The following is a 13042-nucleotide window of genomic DNA, read 5'->3' as shown; positions in this document are numbered from 1 at the left end:
ACCGGCGAGCACAGGGTGGGCGCTGGGGGACAGGAGTGAAAGCTGCATCGGAACCAGAATCCCCACCCGAGTCCACCTCCCTCCCTCCCTCTCTCTCTCTCTCTGCTCACCAACATGAAGCTGTTGGACCCCCCCCAGCAGAAAGCACTGACACACCGGCTCTGACCTGCCCCACCCCCTGTGTCAGTCTCGTGGGCTTCAATCCTCACTGCAGCCCGCTCAACAAGAGCAGCTGCGCTATCAGGGATGGCTCCACAATTTAGACCGGAGGAGGACAATTCGTTTCCGGATGCTGTGAAGTGTTTAGGTTCACAGGGGTGGAGGTTTTAAGTGATTACCAAAGGGAACTTTCAATTTTAGCGAGTTATTGGAAGTAGAGGCTCCGACATCGAGTCAGACAGGGCAGTGACGTTCAAAGCCAGTGCACCCCAGAGGTGTGGGTGTGTGTCGACGGGGAGATGTCTCTCAGGTCACAAACTGAGGACCGTCCAACACACACCTCTCAGCTAGTTACCTGCATCATCCAAACGCACCCCCCCAGTATCCAGGGCCTGTCCCCACCAATAACTGTTGCAGCATTGAACAGATGTACACAAATAGACACCGGGGAGAAGCCTCGGTCCCGGTCCCTCCAGACAGTGCAGAGGAACAGTCACCCCAGGCCCAACCATCGGAGAGGCAGCCAGCAACTGTGTGGATGGCTTCCAGCACAGGGCCACTTCCTTCCAGTGAGGATGAGGGAATCCAGAGGAACGAGTCAATCTTGTGACAGGTTCCTGGTTATCGTGGCCAAGGGGTTAGGTTTTGTGGCATGATTTACTGTGGTCAATGGTCACAGACATTTTATACATATATTGAAAAAAGCATTGGCAGTGAAGCAATATTAAAACAGATGCATCGCTGCTGTACTGAATGCGAGGTTAGTTCCACTGACCCGGCCCTTCTGTGGACTTTCATCAGATAAGCATTTCCCTCGTCCGACACACGAACATCCCATTCCCACACACAATCCCCACCCACACACACACGTGACCCCCTCCCCCCACACACACACACGCGACCCCCCTCCCAACACACACACACGCGACCCCCTCCCCAGCACACACACACACGCGACCCCCTACCACCCACACACACACGCGACCCCCTACCACCCACACACCCACGCGACCCCCTACCACCCACACGACCCCCTACCACCCACACACCCACACGACCCCCTACCACCCACACACACGACCCCCTACCACCCACACACACGACCCCCTACCACCCACACACACGACCCCCTACCACCCACACACACACACACAACCCCCTACCACCCACACACACACAACCCCCTACCACCCACACACACACACACACACACACAACCCCCTACCACCCACACACCCGACCCCCTACCACCCACACACCCACGCGACCCCCTACCACCCACACACCCATGCGACCCCCTACCACCCACACGACCCCCTACCACCCACACACACGACCCCCTACCACACACACACAACCCCCTACCACACACACACAACCCCCTACCACACACACACAACCCCCTACCACACACACACCCACACACAACCCCCTACCACCCACACCCACACACAACCCCCTACCACCCACACACACACACACACCCCCTACCACCCACACACACACACACACCCCCTACCACCCACACACACGACCCCCTACCACCCACACGACCCCCTACCACCCACACACACGACCCCTTACCACCCACCCACACACACACACAAACCCCTACCACCCACACACACGACCCCTTACCACCCACACACACACACACACACAAACCCCTACAACCCACACACATGACCCCCTACCACCCACACACACACACAACCCCCTACAACCCACCCACACACACACAACCCCCTACCACCCACACACACACAACCCCCTACCACCCACACACACACAACCCCCTACCACCCACACACACACAACCCCCTACCACCCACACACACACAACCCCCTACCACCCACACACCCACGTGACCCCCTACCACCCACACACACACAACCACCTATCACCCACACACACACACACAACCCCCTACCACCCACACACACACAACCCCCTACCACCCACACACACACACACAACCCCCTACAACCCACACACACACACACACAACCCCCTACCACCCACACAACCCCCTACCACCCACACACACACACACAACCCCCTACCACCCACACACACAACCCCCTACAACCCACACACACACACACAACCCCCTACCACCCACACACACACACACAACCCCCTACCACCCACACACACACAACCCCCTACCACCCACACACACACAACCCCCTACCACCCACACACACACAACCCCCTACCACCCACACACACACACACACAACCCCCTACCACACACACACACACAACCCCCTACCACCCACACAACCCCCTACCACACACACACACACAACCCCCTACCACCCACACAACCCCCTACCACCCACACAACCCCCTACCACCCACACAACCCCCTACCACCCACACACACACACACACAACCCCCTACCACCCACACACACACACACAACCCCCTACCACCCACACAACCCCCTACCACCCACACACACGACCCCCTACCACCCACACACACACACACCCCCAACAACCCACACACACACGCCCCCCAACCACCCACACACACACACCCCCCAACCACCCACACACACACACACCCCAACCACCCAAACACACACACACACCCCCCAACCACCCACACACACACACACCCCAACCACCCACACACACACACACCCCCAACAACCCACACACACACACCCCCCAAACCACCCACACACACACACACCCCCCAACCACCCACACACACACACAACCCCCAACCACCCACACACCCACACAACCCCCACACACCCACACGACCCCCAACCACCCACACGACCCCCAACCACCCACACGACCCCCAACCACCCACACGACCCCCAACCACCCACACGACCCCCAACCACCCACACACACACACGACCCCCAACCACCCACACACACACACGACCCCCAACCACCCACACACACACACGACCCCCAACCACCCACACACACACACGACCCCCAACCACCCACACACACACACGACCCACACACACACACACAACCCCCCCCTACCACCCACACACACACACACAACCCCCCCCACCACCCACACACACACACACAACCCCCCCCACCACCCACACACACACACAACCCCCTACCACCCAAACACACACACACAACCCCCTACCACCCACACACACACAACCCCCTACCACCCACACACACACAACCTCCTACCACCCACACAGACACAACCCCCTACCACCCACACACACACAACCCCCTACCACCCACACAACCCCCTACCACCCACACAACCCCCTACCACCCACACACCCCCCTACCACCCACACACCCCCCTACCACCCACACACCCCCCTACCACCCACACACCCCCCTACCACCCACACACCCCCCTACCACCCACACACCCCCCTACCACCCACACACCCCCCTACCACCCACACACCCCACTACCACCCACACACCCCACTACCACCCACACACACACACACAACCCCCTACCACCCACACACACACCAATCCACTTCTCCCCACACCCACCCCACACACACATCAGCCCCTTGGCTGAAGTGAAAGCCAGGATGGGGGAGAGAGGAATGCAAATCAGTTTATCTGGTGAGATGCGATGTTCATGTCGGCAGGGTTGGTGTCTCGAAGTAAGGTGATGATGGGTCCTCCAGCACTGGTAAAGCTTTGACCCTGAGACCTGAGGCCAGGGTACAGGATAGCAGGAAAAGAGCAGGATTCCACTGTGTGGGTCAGCTGCAGAGTAGCTCAGGCTGACCGAGGTTTCTGGTCCCTGACTTCCACGCTCCGTCTCCCGAGCCAAAGGGAGGGGTACGCCGGAATCGAAATCCCCTCTTGTACGAGAGAGAGCGAAGGGGGGGCTTCTTCAGGTCACCGGTCAGATTGGTGGGGGTGTGGGGGATTGATGGTGGACGGGGAAGGACTTGGTGCAGGACCGCAGAGCGTGTCACCGATTCTTCCTTCCCTCCGCCACCAGTCCCCTCACACCCCCACCAACAGTTCAACATTTACAGCCGTCAGCTGCCGCTACAGGCTTGTCATTTTGGTCCAGTTTAATCTGATCGGGGAACTCGCTGTATAGCTCAACCTCCGTCTCCTGCAAACACACAAAGAGGCCGACACTCAAGAGGGGCTCCAAACATCGGCAGCCAGCTCCTCAACAGCCCGGGAGTCTCAAAGCCTGGCACTCCTCCCTCCCTCAGCCACTCTCACCCCCTCCCGGATGATCAGCAAACACACACACAGCAGGGGCTGGGACTGGGATGGTGAGGCTCTGGACCACAGTGGATGAAATTAGAAGCGGTTTCCAGAATCGATTCTCTTGCTTCTCTTAAAAAAAAAATAAACTGTGCTGGACCAACTTTCTGGAACACTCAAAGGAAGGACACAGAGACGAAGGGAAATGCAGTGGATGTGGTTTATATGGACTTACCAAGCAGTGTTTGATAAGGGGCCAGACAAGCAACCTTATGGCAAACCTTATGGCAGCCCCTGCAGTTAAAGTGAACGTGGGCACTGGGAGAGGAATGGTCAGACAGGAAAATTCAAGAGTCAAAGGGGAGGTTTCAACAAATTATACAGGAGAGCGCAGGTGAATGGCAGCTACAGAGCAACTTAAAATGGTGAAGTGCTGACAGGGAGCAGCACGACCCAGGTGGGCAGCTACAGAGGGCCACACGAAGGCAAACCAAATCCCTCGGGGGTTTTGTACCCAGGATACGCAAGTGAAGAGAAACATGGGCCTTGGGTGATGGACTGAACAGGCCCTGTTACTGCCCCAGAAATACAGGTGGTTAGAACCATTGAAGACTTTGCATTCTTATATCCCCTTTCAGCACCTGAGGACAGCTCAGTCCCCATCACAGCCAGTGAAGGACAGGTTTTGAAGTGTGGTCAATGATGTATGTCAGTCAACTTATGCACAGCAAGATCCAACAGACTGCAACGTGAGAATGATCACAGTTGAGGGATAAATGGGGAGGAGAGTCCTGTTCTGCTCATAGTGCCTGTGGGATCTTGGACTTCCACTTAAGAGGGCAGACGGACACTTGGCTTAACATCTCTTCCAACAGCGCGGCCCTCCCTCAGCACTGACCCTCCGACAGTGCGGTGCTCCCTCAGCACTGACCCTCCGACAGTGCGGTGCTCCCTCAGCACTGACCCTCCGACAGTGCGGTGCTCCCTCAGCACTGACCCTCCGACAGTGCGGTGCTCCCTCAGCACTGACCCTCCGACAGTGCGGTGCTCCCTCAGCACTGACCCTCCGACAGTGCGGCGCTCCCTCAGCGCTGACCCTCCGACAGTGCGGCGCTCCCTCAGCACTGACCCTCCGACAGTGCGGCGCTCCCTCAGTACTGACACTCCCACAGTGCGTCACTCCCTCAGCACTGACCCTCCCACAGTGCGGCACTCTCTCAGCACTGACCCTCCGACAGTGCGGCGCTCCCTCAGCACTGACCCTCCCACAGTGCGGCGCTCCCTCAGCACTGACCCTCCGACAGTGCGGCGCTCCCTCAGCACTGACCCTCCCACAGTGCGGCGCTCCCTCAGCACTGACCCTCCGACAGTGCGGCGCTCCCTCAGCACTGACCCTCCGACAGTGCGGCGCTCCCTCAGCACTGACCGCTGATGCCCACTCTATTTGGGCACGGTGCCCACGCTGGTCTCACCTGTTTGAGTGCGTTGCGTGCAATGGTCTGGAAGGCTTGATCAACATTGATGGCCTCCTTGGCACTGGTCTCAAAGTACGGGATACTGTTCTTGCTCTGACACCAGGCCAGTGCCCGCTTGGTGGGTACCTGCCGATTGTCCAGGTCAATCTTGTTGCCCAGCACCACGAAGGGGAAGTTCTCAGGATCCCGCGGACTGGCCTGGATCAGGAACTCATCCCTCCAGCTGTCCAGTGTCTTAAAGGTGTTGGGAGTGCAGACATCGAAGACCAGTACGCAGCAGTCTGCGCCCCGATAGAAGGCCACTCCCAGGGACTGGAACCTCTCCTGACCTGCTGTGTCCCAAATCTAGGAGCACAAGACATATTCAAATATTGAATTCAAAAAAATCTGGAATTAAAAGTCTAACGGTGACCATGAAACCATCCTCGATTGTTGTAAAAACCCCTCTGGGTCACTAATGCCCCTTTAGGGAGGGAAATCTGCCCTCCTTACCCCGGTCTGGCCTACACGTGACTCCAAACCCACAGCCATGGCCCGAGCCAGACATCAGTTGTAACAAACCGCTACAGTCACAAAACAGGAACGAAACTGGACAGACCACCCGGCATCGACCGAGAGACCAGGAACCACGACGGCAAACTCAGCCCTGTCAACCCTGCCAAGTCCTCCTGACATCTGGGGGCTGAACTGGGAGAGCCGTCTCCCAGACTGGTCAAGCAACAGCCTGACACAGTCATCCTCACAGAACCATACCTTACAGATAATGTCCCAGACACCAGCATCACCATCCCTGGGTATGTCCTGTCCCACCAGCAGGACAGACCCAGCAGAGGTGGGAACACAGTGGGATACAGTCAGGAGGGAGTTACCCTGGGAATCCTCAACATCGACACCGGACCCCATGAAGTCTCTCAGCATCAGGTCAAACATGGGTAAGGAAACCTGCTGATCACCCTGTACCGCCCTCCCTCAGCTGATGGATCAGTGCCTCCTCTATATTAAACATCACTTGGAGGAAGCACTGAGGGTGGCGAGGGTACAGAATGTACTCTGGGTGGGGACTTCAATGTCCATCACCAAGAGTGGCTCGGTAGCACCACTACTGACCAAGCTGGCCTGGTCCTAAAGGACATAGCTGCTAGACTGGGTCTGCTGCAGGTGGTGAGGGAACCAACAAGAGGGAGAAACATACTTGACCCCATCCTCACCAACCTGCCTGTCACAGATACATCTGTCCATGACAGTATCGGTAGGAGTGACCACCACACAGTCATTGTGGAGACAAAGTCCCACCTTCACATTGAGGATACCCTCCATCATGTTGTGTGACACCACAACCGTGTTAAATGGGATAGATTTCAAACAGATCCAGCAACTCAGGACTGGGCATCCATGAGGCTCTGTGGGCCATCAGCAGCAGCAGAATTGTACTCGAACACAATCTGTAACCTCATGGCCCAGCATATCCCCCACTCTACCATTACCAACAAGTCAGGGGATCAACCCTGGTTCAATGAAGAGTGCAGGAGGGCATGTCAGGAGCAGCACCAGGTATACCTAAACATGAGGTGTCAGCCTGGTGAAGCTATAACACAGGACTACTCGTGTGTCAAACAGCATAAGCAGCAAGTGATAGACAGAGCTAAGCGATCCCACAACCAACAGATCAGATCTAAGCTCTGCAGTCCTGCCACATCCAGTCGGGAATGGTGGTGGACAATTAAACAACTCACTGGAGGAGGAGGCTCCACAACTATCCCCATCCTCAATGATGGGGGAGCCCAGCACATCAGTGCAAAAGATAAGGCTGAAGCATTTGCCACAATCTTCAGCCAGAAGTGCCGAGTGGATGATCCATCTCAGCCTCCGCCGGAGGTCCCCAGCTGCACAGATGCCAGTCATCAGCCAATTCGATTCACTCCACGTGATATCAAGGAACAGCTGAAGGCACTGGATACTGCAAAGGCTGTGGGCCCTGACAATATTCCGGCAATAGTACTGAAGACTTGTGTTCCAGAACTTGCCGCACCCCTAGCCAAGCTGTTCCAGTACACCGTCCCCATCAAACACTCCCAGGACAGGTACAGCACGGAGTTAGATACAGAGTAAAGCTCCCTCTACACCGTCCCCATCAAACACTCCCAGGACAGGTACAGCACGGAGTTAGATACAGAGTAAATCTCCCTCTACACTGTCCCCATCAAACACTCCCAGGACAGGTACAGCACGGAGTTACATACAGAGTAAAGCTCCCTCTACACCGTCCCCATCAAACACTCCCAGGACAGGTACAGCACGGGGTTAGATACCGAGTAAAGCTCCCTCTACACCGTCCCCATCAAACACTCCCAGGACAGGTACAGCACGGGGTTAGATACAGAGTAAAGCTACTTCTACACCGTCCCCATCAAACATTCCCAGGACAGGTACAGCACGGGGTTAGATACAGAGTAAAGCTCCCTCTACACCGTCCCCATCAAACACTCCCAGGACAGGTACAGCACGGGATTAGATACAGAGTAAATCTCCCTCTACACCGTCCCCATCAAACACTCCCAGGACAGGTACAGCACGGGATTAGATACAGAGTAAAGCTCCCTCTACACCGTCCCCATCAAACACTCCCAGGACAGGAACAGCACGGGGTTAGATACAGAAACGCACCCTCTGACAGTGTGATGCTCCCTCCATCCTGCACTGGGGGGAGTCTCTCTGGATTATAGAGTTCCAACCTCTGGAGTTGTGCTTTGGAGAACGCAGAAGCTTCGAAACTCTGAGACGAGAGTGGGTGCCTCTGAGCGATGGTGCTGGGTCGGTGAGCCAGAGCTGTCTAGACACAGACCCTGCGGTTGGTTCAGGGCGTGATGCACAGACCTGTGCTGTCAGGAGCAGCAGCAGCGGAGACAGTGAGCCAGTGGCAGGGCGTGAGGGGGACCCCTGACTGCTGCTCTTACCTGCATGGTGACCAGTCGATCGTCCACCATCACCTCCTTGGTGAGGAAGTCTGATCCAATCGTTGCCTTGTACTGGTTGCTGAACTTCCTGTTGACATATTGGTTCATTAGCGACGTCTTCCCTACCCTGTGGGTGAAAGACAGTTCATGGGTTATGTATCTCCAAGTACCCCCAGATACCCACTCCACCCAGGACTGGCCAGCCCTGTGCCCCCAGTCCCTGGAGAGAGAAGCTCAATAACAGTGCCGTAAAAGCACTCGCACAACCCACCCCTCATTGTCCTAGTGTAAGGGGGCACAGGAGGAGGCCATTCAGCCCCTCTCTCGAGCCTGTCACACAGGAACAGGAGGAGGCCATTCAGCCCCTCTCTCGAGCCTGTTACACAGGAACAGGAGGAGGCCATTCAGCCCCTCTCTTGAGCCTGTCACACAGGAACAGGAGGAGGCCATTCAGCCCCTCTCTCGAGCCTGTCACACAGGAACAGGAGGCCATTCAGCCCCTCTCGAGCCTGTCACACAGGAACAGGAGGAGGCCATTCAGCCCCTCTCGAGCCTGTTATACAGGAACAGGAGGAGGCCATTCAGCCCCTCTCGAGCCTGTCACACAGGAACAGGAGGAGGCCATTCAGCCCCTCTCAAGCCTGTCACACAGGAACAGGAGTAGGCCATTCAGCCCCTCTCGAGCCTGTTACACAGGAATAGGAGGAGACCATTCAGCCCCTTGAGCCTGTTACATGGAAATAAGAGGCCGTTCGGCCCCTCAAATTTGTTCTGCCTTGCTATCAGATCATGGCTGATCTGTGTCTTAACTCCACTGACCCATATTAGATACGAAACCCTTAACTGAGAAATCTACCAAGCTCAGTTTTGACATTTTTAATTCATCCCAAGAGCTGTCGAGGCTGGAGGAGAGAGTTCCAGATTCCTGCTCCCCTTTGTGTGAAGATGAGCTTCCTGACATCCGCAACCCCCCCCCCCACCAATGGCCTGGCCCTCTATTTAAGGTTCTGTCCCCTTGTTCTGGACTCCCCAACACCCCCTCCCCAGCAGAGGAAATAGTTTCTCCCCATTGAACTCTTTAATCATCTTAAATCCCCCGATTAAATCACCCCTTACTCTTCTTTTCTATTCTTTCATGGAATTTGGCCAGTATTTGTTGCCCATCCCTAATTGCCCCCTTAAGAAGGTGGGGGTGAGCTGCCTTCTTGAGCCGCTGCAGTCCGTGTGGTGTAGGTACACCCACCGTGCTGTTAGGGAGGGAGTTCCAGGATTTTGACCCAGCGACAGTGAAGGAACGGCCGATATATTTCCAAGTCAGGATGGTGAGGGGCTCGGAGGGGAACTTGCAGGTGGTGGGTGTTCCCCATGTGTCTGCTGCCCTTGTCCTTCTAGATGGTAGAGGTGGTGGGTTTGGGCGGCGCTGTCGAAGGAGCCTTGGCGAGATGCTGCAGTGCATCTTGTAGATGGTACACACACTGCTGCCCCTGTGCGTCGGTGGTGGAGGGAGTGAATGTTTGTGGATGGGGAGCCCATCAAGCGGGGGCTGCTTTGTCCTGGATGGTGTCGAGCTTCTTGAGTGTTGTGGGAGCTGCACTCATCCAGGCAAGTGGAGAGTGTCCCATCACACTCCTGACTTGTGCCTTGTAGATGGTGGACAGGCTTTGGGGAGTCAGGAGGTGAGCTACTCTCTGCAGCATTAGTGTTAGGGTTAGGGTTAGAGCTGCTGTTGTGTTTTACATGATATTTATTGGTCTAACACTCAAGAGAATGCAGGCTGAGTACAGGTGGCCTGTTTAATCCTGTTACTTTTACAGTTGACAGTCATTCCCTCCCCTCAATCCACAATCGGAACATTCCTTACCCAGAATCGCCCAGAATGATGACTTTGAGCAGAACTTTTTTCCGGGAAGCCATATCAGAGGCTGGAAAATTAAACGGGAAAAGTTCAGAGTGAGGGTTAGGAGGACCCTGCTCCATCCCAACAGCTCAGCTCTCAGCCACAGCACAACAGGACTGAGCAGGGGGCCGCATGGTGTGGGGACCCTCTGACTCTCCCCCCCACCGCCAACTTCGGGGCTACGTGTCACCCCCCCCCCCCACCCCTTCCCCTCACCACCCCCACCCTCCCCCACTACCCTCCCCCCCCACTCCCCCACCCCTACCAAAGGCAGCGCTCGCTCCTTCCACACTGACCACCCACCCAGAGGGCAGGAGATACACTTCCAAACCACCACCACCACCGCCGCCGCCCCCCCCCCCCCCCCCCCCCCGTCAAAATCTCCGTGCATCATGTTCAGAAGGGGGAGGCAGCAAAGGAGGGGGTGAATCCTGGTAGGTGGGGGAGGGAAGGGTGGAAGGCAAAGCTCAGCGTGTGTGTGTGTGTGTGTGGGGGAGGTCCCTATATCCCCCTCACCCACATACAGGGCCAGGGACCTGGAAAGAGACCCCTAGCACTGCTGACTTTCAGATTGGGGGGTGGGGGGGGGGGGGGAGAAATAGACCCTAGTTTGGGTGGGGGCCCTGGGGTTCCCTAGTTTGGGGGTGGGGGGGGGGAGAGCTGGGGTTCCCTAGTTTGGGGGTGGGGGGGGGGATCTGGGGTTCCCTAATTTGGGGGTGGGGGGGGGGCCTGGGGTTCCCTAGTTTGGGGGTGGGGGGGGGGGTCTGGGGTTCCCTAGTTTGGGGGGGGGGGGGGGTCTGGGGTTCCCTAGTTTGGGGGTGGGGGGGGGGTCTGGGGTTCCCTAGTTTGGGGGTGGGGGAGGGTCTGGGGTTCCCTAGTTTGGGGGTGGGGGGGGGGCCTGGGGTTCCCTAGTTTGGGGGTGGGGGGGGGATCTGGGGTTCCCTAGTTTGGGGGTGGGGGGGGATCTGGGGTTCCCTAGTTTGGGGGTGGGGGGGGGGGGGGCCCTGGGGTTCCCTAGTTTGGGGGTGGGGGGGGGGGGGGTCTGGGGTTCCCTAGTTTGGTGGGGGGGGGGGGGGGTCTGGGGTTCCCTAGTTTGGGGGTGGGGGGGGGGGTCTGGGGTTCCCTAGTTTGGGGGTGGGGGGGGGGCCTGGGGTTCCCTAGTTTGGGGGTTCCTGCCTGCGCATGCGCAGTGACTCCCCGGTCGTACAGCGTGGGGGGGGGGGGGGGGGTGGGGACAGCGGAGGGGAGACCGGACAAACACGCCCCCCGTTCCTCCCGCCACCGCCCCCCCTACCGCGGGAGAAGCCGAAGCCCCGAGGCCCCCGGGAGGTTTGTTTGTCTCTGACCTGAGTCTCCAGCCAGAAAAATGGCAGCTTCAGGTCACCGGATCTGACGTCACCGCCCCTCCCGCCCCACCGGACATGGTCACCGTCTCAATCATTAGGCATGCTAATGTATGCGGGGCGAGGTTAATTTATTCAAAGATCTCTAATTTATTCAGCTATTAAGTTGGGCAAACAATTCATCTCCAAATTGTACTTTTCTCATCAATTTAATCTAAACATCAAATTCTTAATAATTAATTTCATTCCCAAAGTGAATTTTTATAATTAATTTCATTTCCAAATTGAATTTTTATAATTAATTTCATTTCCAAATTGAATTTTTATGGTTAATTTCATTCCCAAATTGAATTTTTATAATTAATTTCATTTCCAAATTGAATTTTTATGGTTAATTTCATTCCCAAATTGAATTTTTATAATTAATTTCATTTCCAAATTGAATTTTTATGGTTAATTTCATTCCCAAATTGAATTTTTATAATTAATTTCATTTCCAAATTTAATTTTTATGGTTAATTTCATTTCCAAACTGAATTTTTATAATTAATTTCATTTCCAAATTGAATTTTTATGGTTAATTTCATTCCCAAATTGAATTTTTATGGTTAATTTCATTCCCAAATTGAATTTTTATAATTAATTTCATTTCCAAATTGAATTTTTATGGTTAATTTCATTCCCAAATTGAATTTTTATGGTTAATTTAATTTCCAAACTGAATTTTTATAATTAATTTCATTTCCAAATTGAATTTTTATAATTAATTTCATTTCCAAATTGAATTTTTATGGTTAATTTCATTTCCAAATTGAATTTTTATAATTAATTTCACCCCTAAAGTCAATTTTTAGATAATTCTGCCACTTTCAGGTCTAATATTCTCTGGTTTAATCAACAATTATCTACAATTTGTGTGTCTCCCTGGTTGGAAAACCTCTGTTCAATGTCGTCTTTAACCTTCTCTGCTCCAAGGTGAACAATCTCAACTTCCCCAAATCAACTGACATCCCCTC

The 13042-nt window shown here is 55.1% G+C and overlaps 1 protein-coding gene across 2 annotated transcripts; it reads right to left on the bottom strand.

Annotated features, from left to right (window-relative positions):
* Positions 1 to 3628: 3628 nt before the first annotated feature.
* LOC121274252 (ras-related protein Rab-7a-like) lies at positions 3629 to 12095 on the bottom strand. Of its 2 annotated transcripts, XM_041181457.1 has the most exons (5): positions 12030 to 12095; positions 10648 to 10708; positions 8787 to 8913; positions 5830 to 6177; positions 3629 to 4256 (listed from the first exon to the last, which is right to left on the bottom strand). In XM_041181457.1, the coding sequence occupies exons 2-5, from the start codon at positions 10698 to 10700 to the stop codon at positions 4161 to 4163; spliced, it is 624 nt and encodes a 207-aa protein (XP_041037391.1). In that variant the 5' UTR covers positions 10701 to 10708; positions 12030 to 12095; the 3' UTR covers positions 3629 to 4160. The 2 variants fall into 2 exon arrangements, with proteins under 2 accessions (XP_041037391.1, XP_041037392.1); XM_041181458.1 differs by lacking the exon at positions 10648 to 10708.
* Between the last annotated feature and the right edge of the window lie 947 nt (positions 12096 to 13042).

This window comes from Carcharodon carcharias (genome assembly GCF_017639515.1).
Source record: "Carcharodon carcharias isolate sCarCar2 chromosome 35 unlocalized genomic scaffold, sCarCar2.pri SUPER_35_unloc_5, whole genome shotgun sequence".
NCBI classification, from domain to species: domain Eukaryota; kingdom Metazoa; phylum Chordata; class Chondrichthyes; order Lamniformes; family Lamnidae; genus Carcharodon; species Carcharodon carcharias.
The sequence above is the reverse complement of the archived record's forward strand: the minus strand, read 5'-3'. Positions and strand labels throughout refer to the sequence as shown.

Excerpts from the sequence above, each read along its gene's own strand:
- LOC121274252 (XM_041181457.1), bottom strand. The coding sequence starts at position 10,700 with ATGGCTTCCCGGAAAAAAGTTCTGCTCAAAGTCATCATTCTGGGCGAT. Across the intron at positions 8,914-10,647 it reads ATCATTCTGGGCGATTCTGG|GGTAGGGAAGACGTCGCTAA; the intron begins GTAAGGAATGTT and ends TTTCACCCACAG. Across the intron at positions 6,178-8,786 it reads ATCGACTGGTCACCATGCAG|ATTTGGGACACAGCAGGTCA; the intron begins GTAAGAGCAGCA and ends TTGTGCTCCTAG.